The sequence below is a fragment of the Zea mays genome, chromosome 7 (genome assembly GCF_902167145.1).
Source record: "Zea mays cultivar B73 chromosome 7, Zm-B73-REFERENCE-NAM-5.0, whole genome shotgun sequence".
NCBI lineage: Eukaryota > Viridiplantae > Streptophyta > Magnoliopsida > Poales > Poaceae > Zea > Zea mays.
The window spans coordinates 125103721-125116838 of NC_050102.1; the positions used below are offsets into that span (position 1 = coordinate 125103721).

Sequence of the window (13118 nt, forward strand, 5' to 3'; positions counted from 1 at the left end):
ATTCGATCGTTCATCGTTCGTTCATAGTTCCTATTCATCGTTCATCGTTTGTTCATCGTCACTATTCACCGTTCATCGTTCGCGCATACGAACTATTCACGATCACTATTCACCATCACTATTCACCGTTACTATTCATTGTTACTATTTATCGATCATCCGACCACCCCAAATTTCAACTACTCATCTATCATGTTGTCCAGTCCACCTAAGACCAGTCAGACCCAAATTCCAGTCATACGAACTCCGGTGACTGTGATTTTCATTGCAGTAGGGAACTTCCCATCTGGTCACCCATCCTAGATTTCTCCAAGTTGAGCACGCTTAACTTCGGGATTCTTTCAAGCCAGACTTCCAAAAAGAAAGGCAAACCATGTTTGTATGGATACGTCTTCAACCCTATAAAACCTGGCCCAAGATACCACAGCCCACTCGGACCAGAATACCACATCATTCCAGCTATTTGGGTCCCGCCTCACTGTTGTCTGATGTGACACAGTAGGTAGGAACAGTTTCCACCAACATAAACCTCTGCCCAAGAAAAGCCCAAAAATAATTTCTCGCACCCCGCTCAAAAATACATTTCTATTTTTGATTTTCCAAATATCTCTAAATATTCAAATTCTAGAATATTCCAAGAATATTCCTTTCCTTTTTCTTTTTCTCCCTATGATTATAAAATCCAAAACTCCTCCATCCAAACTCAGATTTCAGTCATTCTTGTTTCTAAAATTCTTGTCAAACTATTCCCTATCCAACCATGTCATCCCTTAAGCATGGTTCATATTCCATAAAACTCCCAAAATACTCTTGTCCCATATTCTGCCTAAAACTCTCCTGTTCATATTAAGTCAGACGATTCATTCGTCACTATTCTCACCAACAAAGAACTTCACTGTGCTACACCACATACACCCAGCTATAAATACACCCAGCTACCCTCTCCCTCTCCACACACACTCAACACCCTCAGCCAAGGCAAACACCCCACCCACTCAGTTACTCTGCTCTGTCGGCTACACGCATAGTGTCGCTTCGTCTCCAGTCCACCCTCCTGGTAAGCACCTTCGCTCCACCACCAGCAGTATCTCAACACCACATGACACAGATTCTACTCACGACTCTACCCATCCATACATCGCTATTTTGACCACTATACTAAATATTTGTTGGTATACTTGTTGGTTTGTATGTTTGCTTGTTCATGTTGCATAGTTATCGGAGCATTCGTGTCGTCTCGTGGAGGCCAGATCTGCAAGTCTACGCCAGGCGGTGGAGCCAGAAGCCAGTTCCGCGAGCTCTCCTTCCCCTTCGCTGGATAAGCACGGCAAGCTCACTGGATCCCTTTGATGCATAAATTACCTATGTTTTTCAACAACAACCCTCAACCTGTTATTTTATGCATGATACGATTTTGAGACAAGTTATTATGGCCACCCAGCCGCTTGCCGCAATCAATCCCTTATATATTTGTTAGAAATGATTTGAGGAAAGGTGTGAGTTTTCAAAAGAAAATGCTTTTTAAAATGTGTATGATGAAGGGTTTTCACCCTTATCACCTTTGAGTAGGGATGATCAGGGACTCCCTGGTTTAGGGGAGGGCCTAAGGTGATGGCTCAGCTGGTTTAGGCGTGAGCAGAAGGATTGTCCTCTCATATAAGGACCGGTTTGTCATCCTTCACTACATGTACTCATGAAAAGTACAACCACTCGAGGCTGTGTGGGCAGTCACTCGATCTGAACTCGTACGGTCCAACCCCAGGGTTATGAAGGTGGGGAGCACCGGGAGGATAAGGAGGGGGAATGTTTTGTCCGGTTTGGACATGGCGGTGGCCTAACTCCTTCCGGTATAACCGTTAAGGTTAGGACGTGCGAGGAAAGAAAGAGAATCAGCATTCGGGTCTCATGACGGTGAGATCACAGAAACCGGACTAGTGGGTAAAGTGTACACCTCTACGCAGAGTTTGAAAACCTATTCGAATAGTCCATGTCCACAGGAATGGACGAGTCTGGTATGGTATGGCAATTAATGTTTTGTTTTCAAAAAAGGTGCGTTTGAGAAAAATGGTTTTTAAAAGGTCCAGCGGTTGAGCCGTGAGCTATGGTGGACGGGAAGTCTAGTAGCTGTTTTTGAAAATGAAAACCAGTGGGAAACTGCTGAGATACCTGGATGGTTTAGTCCAGGGGATTTTGTTCTATATTGAAAAATTTCCTGCTTCTTTGGGAGAGGATGCGCTTTGCAAAGTACAAAATGTTTTACAAAACAACCTTGCATAAAATATTGTTGTTTCTGCAAAATATCCTGAGCTCCAGATATTCCATGCATTATATCTGATTTCCCCATTCCGCGGGTGAAGGTGGGCTGCTGAGTACGTTTGTACTCACCCTTGCTTATTTGTTTTTTTCAGAAAAAGGAGATCGGGTAAGAGTTACGACTGTTCCCAACCTTGCCTGTGGTTGTTGGACCGCTGAATTGCTTCGCTGCGTATATCGGGCTGCTTCAGCCTCACTCTGATGATATGTCCCGAGTTGTGGACCAACTCTTAAAGTTGTTCGCCACCTTTGTAGGTTTGTATTGTTTAAGTAGATCTGTAATCATCTGATGTATAAATGTGTTTACTAGCCTCCTGGAACTAGCAATTGTATCACATTTGAGTCCCAGAGGACCAGGACACTTCATGGACGTTGACTGCAATCGTACCTACGGAGTCCGCGTGTGGCCGTGGAGAGTCGCCGTCAATCGGGGAAGGTGCGAGCACCGTCTGCGGGCGGAGTTCTAACTGAATTCTTGGGCGAATTCCTCGCCAGAGTGCCATCACCGCCGCGGGATCCGCAACATTGTGGGCACCGCTTCCGAAGTCGCATCCACCTTCGGTATGTCGTTGATCATGTCCGCCTAACTCCTATAATCGTGTAGCCTCGTTTGGGTAGGGGATTAGAGTACTAGTTTGCGTAGTTTGCTGTCACCGGCGGGGTTTTCGCCGCCGCGGCGCCACCGTCCACTGTGGTGGCAGGCTATCGGGGGAAGAAGGCGCACTGACCATTGATCCTTCACGCGATCAATTAGGGTCGTAGATCTTAAATCCGATGAGCGCGAGTCGATCCCGGTTATGTAGAACGTGGATCGTTGATCGCTGATTCGGTGGTCGGAGCTGTGTACCGCTTTTCCTCCCTCGGCGGTCTAATCCTGGCGCTCCGTTTGGGATCGGTCGACGAGCTTTGCGCGATAACGCTTCGCTGTGGCGAATTTGCTAAAGAAACCCCGAGAAAAGCAGTAACTAACTCGCAGTCCATCCCGGGTATGAACTGAGTTTGGGAACTTTTGTGGGTTCAACCTCGAGCTATTCTGTATTACTGTGCGCAGTCCAGATGTCAATGAAAACTGAATAAGTAAATACAGAAAATACTTTCTAGTATAAAATTAAATCTAGAAATTGTTTAATCCGTAGAAAATTCATCTTAGCTTTTTTACTCCATTCTAGTTGCAATAATTTGGTATTAATATTGTTCATCACTTAGTAACTTTGTTTAGACATGAAACATAGACTAAAATTGTTTACTTAATTTATCCTGTACCAAACACTTAATAACTTCGGAAAATCGTAACTCGATAACCGTAACTCCGAATTTAGTGATTTTTTCCTATGATCTCGTTACAATGCGTAGAATATTATCATGCATTATGTTCTATTGTTTGGTGTGATGTTAATTTCTGCTATCCTGTGCTTGTTTATATTGTTGCGAGTAGACGAGCAAGCCATAGAGGATCCAGGTGTCCAGCAAGTGGTGACTGGTGAGTAGGAGCTCATTGAAGCCAAAGGAAAAGCATTTGAAAAAGGGGGAGAATCTTTCAAAACATAAGAATGCCTTTGAAAATTATATTCTTATACCACTGGCTAATTGCAAAAGAATTTGAAAAGACTTTTCTAAAAGATTTGCAAAAACAGCCTAAGTGGTGCAAATGTGGTCCAAAATGTTAACTATTTCAAAACAATCATATATACTTAGAACTGCTTTCATTTCAAAGTAACTTATGCACATTGTCAAAATGCAAACTAGCTACATTTATATACTTTGTATTTGCTTTGGTTTGTGTTGGCATCAATCACCAAAAAGGGGGAGATTGAAAGGGAAATGGACTCAACCATCTCCTATAATCGATTTTGGTGTTTGACGACCATCACAAAGCTTATGGACTAACTAGTTTGCCTAGTTTATCTTTTCTCAGGTGCATAAAGTTCATATACATATGCAAGAAAAATGGACCCTAGGCCATTTGGCTAAAGGCATTTTGGTGTTTGATGAGCAACACAACCTACGGACTAATGAGTGTGCTAGTGTTTATGTTTGTAGTTCACATGATGTGAAGATAATTGGACTAAGGCCATGAGGATGCAACACCTCAGAAAGAAAAGACATAAAAAAGCATAGAAGTCCAACACTCAAGAAGAATAGAAGCCCAAAAGAATCAGCGAAGAAATCCAAGAAAATGGATGTGAAGATAATCGGACTAAGGCCATGAGGATGCAACACCTCAGAAAGAAAAGACATAAAAAAGCATAGAAGTCCAACACTCAAGAAGAATAGAAGCCCAAAAGAATCAGCGAAGAAATCCAAGAAAATGGCAGTCAACCAGCGCTGGTGATGCACCGAACATTGTACAATAACATATCCGGTATGCACCGGACTGTCTGGTGGGACACCGGGCAGCCTGCACAGAGAGGCCCACTACGGGGGCTCTCGGGCTGTGGCACCAGATTGTTCGGTGTGCACCGGACAGTCTGGCAACGGTCGGATCCAACGGTCGACTACCGCGGACCTCAACGGTCGGCTGACGTGGCTAGGGCACCGGACTGTCCGGTGTGCATCGAACAGTCTGGGTAGTGGTCGGATCCAACGGTCGACTGCTACAAACTCCAACGGTCGGCTAAAGTGGCAGGCACCGGACAATGAATACTGCTCTGTCTGGTGCGCCTGTCGACAGAAAACTGCTACTTGCTGTCCAACGGCTATAAATAGAGTTGGAGTCTATAAATACCCCCAACCACCTCCATTCATCACATTTAAGCCTTCCACTTTCACACATTCAATACAAGAGCAAAAAATCAATTCCTAGACACGTTCAAAGCTTCCAATCTCCTCAAGTGCGACAATTAGGACAAGTGATCATTAGTGATTAGTGACTTGAGAGAGTGTGATTCGTTTTTCATTTGGTGCTCTTGTTGCTTGGCTTTTTAATTGTGCTTTCTTCATCTTCTTCTAAACTCTCTAAGTGACTTGTAAAGCTAGCAAGAGACAACTAAGTGTGTGGTGATCCTTGTGGGGTCTTAGTGATCCTTGATATTAAGAAGCACTCAATCGCTCTAAGTGATCGATTGAGAGAGGGAAATAGTTGAAAAAGAATCGGCCTCCGTGGTCTCCTCAACGAGGATTATGTGTTCATTTGTGTTGATCATCACCGTTCGATTTGATTCTTGCCCTCCCCTCTCTCTAAGTTCTCTTGCTCACAATATTTTGAGTTTGCTCTCAAAGTCATATGTATTAATTGAGTAACTCATAGCAAGAACTCTTTTTCGCACTCCACATTCATTATAATTTTCTTTCTAATCGTAACCCCGGGTGAAGTTCGTGTTCAAAGTCTATAATTTATAGGTTTCGCCTATTCACCCACTATAGTCTATAGACGACTTTCAGTATACACAATTAGGTCCAGTGCCCCAGTAATGGGTTGTATGTCTTCCTTTCAAGGGTGAACACTGCTTGCAATGAAGGTTCCATAGTCCAACCGATTACCAAGTCAAACGTTCATACGCGTGGTCAAATCTGTAGAAAATGGTTTCAACATATATAGCTTCAAAAAACATCTCATAACTAATCTAATTGCAAAATTTAGTATTTTTAGATTTGGTTAAGTTTGAAATTGTTTTTGATCGCTTAGAAAATGATGATTATAGTCTTTTCATAACACGGGAAGTATTATGTTGGATCTAATGTGAAACTGTATTCTTGTTGAAACTGTATTCGTGTCAAAATACAAGTGCAATAAAAATCATATACAAACAAACTAAAAAATTTTCCCTCTCTTTTACATCAGTTTTTTTCAAGTTTCAATTGCACAAAATCAACCGCCAAAAGAAAGACCGTCCGAGCTCCCAGTTCCTTCCGTCTCTATGGAGGCTCCACTCCAACCACGTCAGTAATCCACGGCAAAACAATCCTCACCGTCCATTTTGGGATGGCTCCAACGCATCTCGCCCCTCCACGCCATCAATCCGCGGCACATGCCGCTCCACCAATCAGCGCCCGATGCTCCGTTCTACAAATACACCGCAACCCTCTCCGTTTCTTCCTCACAGCCAAGGAAATCTTCCGTTCTCAAACCAACCTAGGCAATTCGCCGCAGCCTCTCACCCTCGCGAGTCCCGACCTCCCGCAGCCGCCGCACAGATGGCACCCAAGGCGGAGAAGAAGCCGGCGGCCAAGAAGCCCGCGGAGGAGGAGCCCGCGACAGAGAAGGTGGAGAAGGCTCCGGCGGGGAAGAAGCCCAAGGCCGAGAAGCGCCTCCCGGCGGGCAAGTCCAAGGAGGGCGGCGAGGGCAAGAAGGGGAAAAAGAAGGCGAAGAAGTCCGTGGAGACCTACAAGATCTACATCTTCAAGGTGCTGAAGCAGGTGCACCCCGACATCGGCATCTCGTCCAAGGCCATGTCCATCATGAACTCCTTCATCAACGACATCTTCGAGAAGCTCGCGGCCGAGTCCGCCAAGCTGGCGCGCTACAACAAGAAGCCCACCATCACCTCCCGCGAGATCCAGACCTCGGTGCGCCTCGTCCTCCCCGGCGAGCTCGCCAAGCACGCCGTCTCCGAGGGCACTAAGGCCGTTACGAAGTTCACCTCGTCTTAGGATCCTTGTAATGGTCATGTGGGCGTCGGCGGTAGGCGTGGCTCAGTTTATGTGATACTGCTAGCGATGGATGATGATGATCTGCGTGTAATTGAATTAAAGAATTGTGCTGATCTTTCTACAACACTGTTCCACATCACTCGTTGCCCGCCAGTGAGCCGCCAATTACATGTGCAAATCTACATCAACTTTCTGAAAGAAGCTAGTTACTTGAATTTTTTTGGTTGCATTGAAAACATGAAATCTTTAATGCTTAAAAAAGTTAGAAATTGACATGGTCGATCGAATTTCTAGACAGTGTAGTAACCAACTTGCACTGGAAACTTGAATATGTAGGAGAATCTGTGGCCTATTGATGATGATGTCATGGACATGGCTATAATGCTACTCTAGAACTCCGATCGTCCAGATGCTGTTTCAGAGAAACATAGCTAACTCAATTGTGCTTTAGCGTTGCCAGCAGTGTTTCAAAATTTTCAAAACGGTTGGGATTTCCCCTGAGAAGTTGCGTGCCACTATTGTTCTAGGCTGCTACCAGTGTTATCAGGCATTGCATCCGAGAACTTGTTCTTCAGTTTGCTGGCACCTTCTACATTCTTAGATTCTTCGGAGAACGAGGTATGGATTCCAATCCAGCAGCAAAAATGCACAAAAACTATGCTGTTTAGGTTACTACAAGATTCAGGTATCTGAGTACAAAACTGGCTTGCTAACGGAACAGGCTTGAGGTTGTTCAATCCGATAAGGCCATGTTTGGGAACAAAGTTTTTGAAAACCACAGTTTTTAAAATACTACAGTATACTTTAGTCATAACAATACCGCAGTTTACAATACCGCAGTTTTGAAAAATAAGGTCTAGACCTAAGTTTAGAATACCTTAAAACAATTATACTATTTGCAATACTTTAGTTTTGAAAGCAGAGATTTTAGCCAGCTTGCCAAACACCATTCTGTATATAATACTGTAGTATTTGAGAATACTGCAGTATTTTTTTAAAACTGTGAAAAAACTTCACTCCCAAACAATTCACTGACAGATCGAGAATATCAATGTTTTTTAGTATCTTAAAGGCTCGTTGGAATTGTTCCTTCAAAGTTATTGTTGGGTGGAGCTATGGAGGTATGAGGCCTGACAGACTATTGTTATCCAAAGCTAATTAAACCAAGTTCAGTAGCCGTCCAATGCAACATGGAAAAACTCTGGACATGAACGTGTGCCCTATCTCTAGTACGCTTAAGGTTGACAAGGTGACCAATGTCCGAGGGAGGGGGTGCATACAGTGATGTTATTGTAACCTAAGAATATGTTTGTTTCGCTCGTAAATTATATAAGTTGGATTATTCTAAAAAGATAGTATGATAAAATATCACTTTAGAAGCATTAAGAAGTTGAAATAAGCTATCTAATGTTAGTTTATTTTAGCTTATTTATTATCCAAAAATCATATTTTATTCTGATACATTTTCACCGTAATCTAACTTATATAATCTACTAGGTCTGTGCCCGTGCGTTGCCACGGTACTAAAATTTATATAAAACATAGATACGAAACGACAAACATCACTATGATATGTAAAATATGTGTGGCAAACATTATTAATATCACATAAATTATTTCTAAGGAGTTAATATAGAACTTTTAATGACAGACAAATATATCGACAACCGTACACTAATCTAATCCTTTTTAACGATATTGATAAGTCTCTGTATTTAGAAACATAGGTATAGAACATCTTAATTGCAAGAGAACGTGCAGCAGTATTGGTTCGCTGGTTAAGGAATCTCGGGGATACAGCTCAAGGTATTGTTGGGAGGAGAGCATCAGGAGTGGAGCACTACTCTATGCTAGAGGTAACTGCTGCTCGTTGGAGCCTTGGTTTAGAGTCCTGTGTATGGCTCTGATAGTGTTTGGAGTTGTCCTGTAGCAGCTCCCGATAAGCGTAGCCCCATCTATGCACCATTCATTTACATAAGAAACAAAATCACCATCTGATACACCAGTGGATTCCTGCACATCATATGAAACTTCCGGAGCTTAGGCCCACTCAGGCTTATTGTCACATACTAAATTTGAACAGTTTAGGAGACAAACAAATTCAGTAGGTAGCACCGTAGCAAGATACTTGCAAAGTTAGGGGGGCAATGTGTTTCACAAATTCATGTGGAAAGAAACAGCAGGAAACATGTAAGTGCATTTTTAGAATATCATACATTCATATGTTTCAGTAATGGCAATGAGTGATGATACTACTATGACTAATTATTATATACTGAAGATTAAGTACTAACCTGGCTCGCGCCCATGTTTGAGTTGCAATGTGAAAACCTTTCCCTTAGACCCTGAAACAAAGGATTCAGAGAAAAATATGAACACTGGGAATAGAGGAAATGGTGGTAGTGGCAGCATGGTAGCATGTCACAGAGGGAAACAAACCTGAAGGCGCACAACATGACTGTAGAAAGAGTGCATTGTCCTCCTCCTAGAAATTTGTTAATAAAGAATAAACCAAGGAATTAGAATTAGATAGAAACTAAGTACACAACATAGTGGTACAATTCCCAGTTCCCAGTTTTTTTATTTATCATCTGAAGATAATATCTCATTCCTGACTGGTAACAGGCATTTAACAAACCTAAAATTTGGTGTTCACTTATTGGCATTTGAAAATGATAAAGGACCAAGTAAGATATATAGTTGGTGATGCCTTTAAGGTAAGGTTTATGACGTTCAAATATGCATCTAACTATTGAAATGGTTTCTGTTGACATTGAATGTTGTGAGGTACAAGTAATTCGGAGTTCAAACTATGGTCCCATTTTATGGTCTTATAATGACTTCTGCTACTGTCAAATGATGGTACATGGGCTTCTCTAAATGTCTAAATAGACTGATTAGTAATCCTGACATTTTTTGACATGGACTGTTTGTTGAACCTTACTTCAGATTATCAATAGGAGTAGAGTAACAACTTAACATTGACATGCATGCCAAAGGATAAACCACAGAACATAGGTGATAAATAAATAAATAGCGAAATGTATCAATATCAGTCATAGGATGCCATAGAGAAACATACACATCAAGGAAAAACCCGCCATCCGCGAGAAACTTAACCCTAGAATCCTTTGGTAGCAGCGCACAAAAGAATCATCGTGCATGTAAGTGGCTAGCCCACCAGCAGAGCATCCTGTTAGGAAAGCCTAAACCTAAAACTTATATCCTTTCTACACAGAGAGAGAAGATGCCAAACCTCAACAACTGAGGTTATAGTGATTCCTTTGATCTGCCAGAGATTTATATACATGAAATACAACAGATCTGTAAATAGAAATTAGTAAATTCTAGAATGGTTTAAAAAAGTCTTCAACACTGAGTTCCACCATTTCATCAGAAAAGGCACAGTTTTAATCAAATAGCAAGCTTTTTTTGAGGAATCAAATAGCAAGCTTAATACAGTCAAATAGCAAGCTTAATACAATCAACTCTTGTGTATAAAATCAGGTTATCAATTTATGAGGTATATGGTAAGATAAATAAATGGCATTGATGAGCTTAGTGATAAATCATTTCTGAAAATGACCTATTCTGATTGTTCAAAAACATGCATGCAGAATTGCAGATCACGTCACCCTTCAGCATAAATTTATTGCAGCCAGAAACTCTCATCTACAAGCACTTCATAATGGTTAATGAACCAGCCACCATGACCATGCACATTCAACAAAAAATAGTTTACATTCGAGTTGCCTAAAAACAAAAGGCTCTCTCCCAACCATAACTTTTCTCTAAATTAAACAAAAAGGGCCAAGATCTAGAAGCATCAGCAAGGAGAACTGAGATCTAGAAGCGGACGGATCGAGGGGCTCACCGGTTGGTCAGCGTCTCTTGTGCTCCTGGATGAACTTGGAGTTCTTGAAGTTCTCCTCGGTGAAGTTGGTCGTCATCTTGGTGATGATGAAGCCGGTGATGGCGAACCCCGTGATGAAGGGACGGTGATGTCGAACGTCTTCATCCTCTCGGCCTTCGGCTCCGGCTGTTGGACGCGTCGTGGCATCGTGCTGTCGTCCGAGTGGCTCGTCATCCTCGGGCTGGTGCCTAGGTGCCTGGGCGAGCCGCCGAGTCAAGAAAAATAACACTAATCAAGAAAAACTTGTCCTGAATATACCACTGATCTGAGTATACCTGGGAGAGCGCCGAGAAGCCACGGATCGAACAGATGCACGTAAAAAGCTAGCAAGAAATGGGAGGTAATCAGTAAAAATGTATTTAAGTCATGGAATGAGTCTCTTAAAAGATTTAGCGCTACTGCTATGAGTACATCGCATGAACAAAATTTAGTGCTGATCTGAATATAACTCACTGCAATGTGATTTAAGTCTCAGATTATTTTAAGTGCTGATCTGAGTATAACAGTAATCAAGAAAAACTTGTGTGAAGGTGGCAAATATCTTAGTATACCAAAATAATCAACAAAAACTTGTGTGATATGTAAACGCAACAGATATCGCCAGTATTTTTGAAACCAAATGCGAAGGTAAACAATAGTAATGTAGTGAAAACAGTTAGATTCAGAACTTAATATAGTGAAAACAGTTAGATTCATATCATCTAAAATCTCTATCTAGCCAATCTACAACATTGTAACCCCATTCTATCTATGCATTTTATAGAGACTACACACCTACATGTGCATCATAATCTACCGTACACAAAATTAGTTGCAGACTTGAATCAAGTAATGAATAGATCGAAACGAGCAAGAAATGGACACTTCACAACCAGGAGAACAAATAGTTCAAACTTGTGTGGTTATTTCTTATAAGTCAAAGGGCTCAGTAAAAATTATCAAGAGAGAAATAGCGCCGGCCTGCTCCTCGACGGCAAATTGAAACATGCGGCAAATTGAAGGTTTCCTACATCAACACATCATCATAAAAAACGAAATATGGGTGAAAGAAATAGCGCACATGCTCCCAACCCACGAACAAAAGTAGACAACAAATAATCCAAAAACATGCCATTTGTAACATATTGAAGCACAACATCATCAGAAAAGAATTGCCTTCTCATTCACAGCATGATGTGACAATCCAGAGAGTTGCTAATCTGCTGCAAATTCACTAATTCAACAATGTGAATATCAAGAATAGCAAACGAAATTGACGATCCAGAGAGTTGCTAATCTGCTCAAGGCTCACACAAGGTGTCAGAAATAAGGAGTAGATCGTCACAGCACAGTCGACATCATCTAAGAAAAAGTAAAGACCTACGATCTCACAAACTCGTAATAAAATGCTAAATGACGGAGCAAATGGCCAGGTTAGCTCAGAAAAAAATGCGAGGGAGGAGCTCAGAGAGTTGTTGAATTTGCTCAACGGAGGGAACGAAGTCCCTGCTCATACAAGAGGTGTCAGAAGAAAGCAGTGCTCATCACATTTGTCTGTATAAACTTTGCCAAATTCGTAATAGAAAGCAGTGCTCGTCACATTTATAAACTTTGCCAAATAGATGGTGGATTGACTTAGGACAAAAAATACAATGAACATTCCATTTTGATATCTGGATTTAGACGAGTATTCTTACAAAGTTGATTATACCAATTCAAGCTGCACATTAGGGGGCAGGGGATCATAATCACAATAAAAAATTGGACTGGAATGAAAAGAGAATGTCCGGTAATGCAACTACATTGGATTTATAGTAACATTTCTGTAAGCATCTTTAATATGAATAGTATTGTGCTACAATAATCTGTTGCGAGCAGGTTCCTAAAGTAAGGTGATCAGCAATATAATATTATTATTCAGCTATATTCAATATGGAAATTCTGAACTGAAACTACACATCGTTTGAATTTGTTTCAGAACCCTGACCTTAATAGGAATCTTTGATAGGAATAATTCAAATGTATATAAAAAACAAAGCTAGTAATTTACCTAAAAAAGTGTTGTTCCTATGTTCAGTTTACGCACCACATAAATATTGAAGACATTAATTACTTACTTGCTCTGGACTCAAACATGCTCCATTTGTTCACATAACTCTATTATTGCCGCTCAGGACTCAAGCATGGTCCATTTGGTGTTCATTGTACTTTCGTTTGGACAAGGCGAACAATTTCAGTTCTTTTTTTTTTCTGTATTTCAGTGCAGTTAATAACTTAAGCCATAATATGCAATACACACATTGCATCACTCTACAATAGGACA

At 41.4% G+C, this 13118-nt stretch overlaps 1 protein-coding gene and 1 non-coding gene across 2 annotated transcripts; one reads left to right on the forward strand and one right to left on the reverse strand.

Annotated features, from left to right (window-relative positions):
* Nucleotides 1-6349: 6349 nt before the first annotated feature.
* LOC100273030 (histone H2B.1) lies at nucleotides 6350-7198 on the forward strand. Its single transcript, NM_001147479.2, has one exon. The coding sequence runs from the start codon at nucleotides 6448-6450 to the stop codon at nucleotides 6901-6903; it is 456 nt and encodes a 151-aa protein (NP_001140951.1). The 5' UTR covers nucleotides 6350-6447; the 3' UTR covers nucleotides 6904-7198.
* Nucleotides 7199-12256: 5058 nt separating this feature from the next.
* LOC111589846 (small nucleolar RNA snoR1) lies at nucleotides 12257-12347 on the reverse strand. Its single transcript, XR_004851678.1, has one exon. It is a non-coding gene; the product is annotated as a small nucleolar RNA snoR1 (small nucleolar RNA).
* Between the last annotated feature and the right edge of the window lie 771 nt (nucleotides 12348-13118).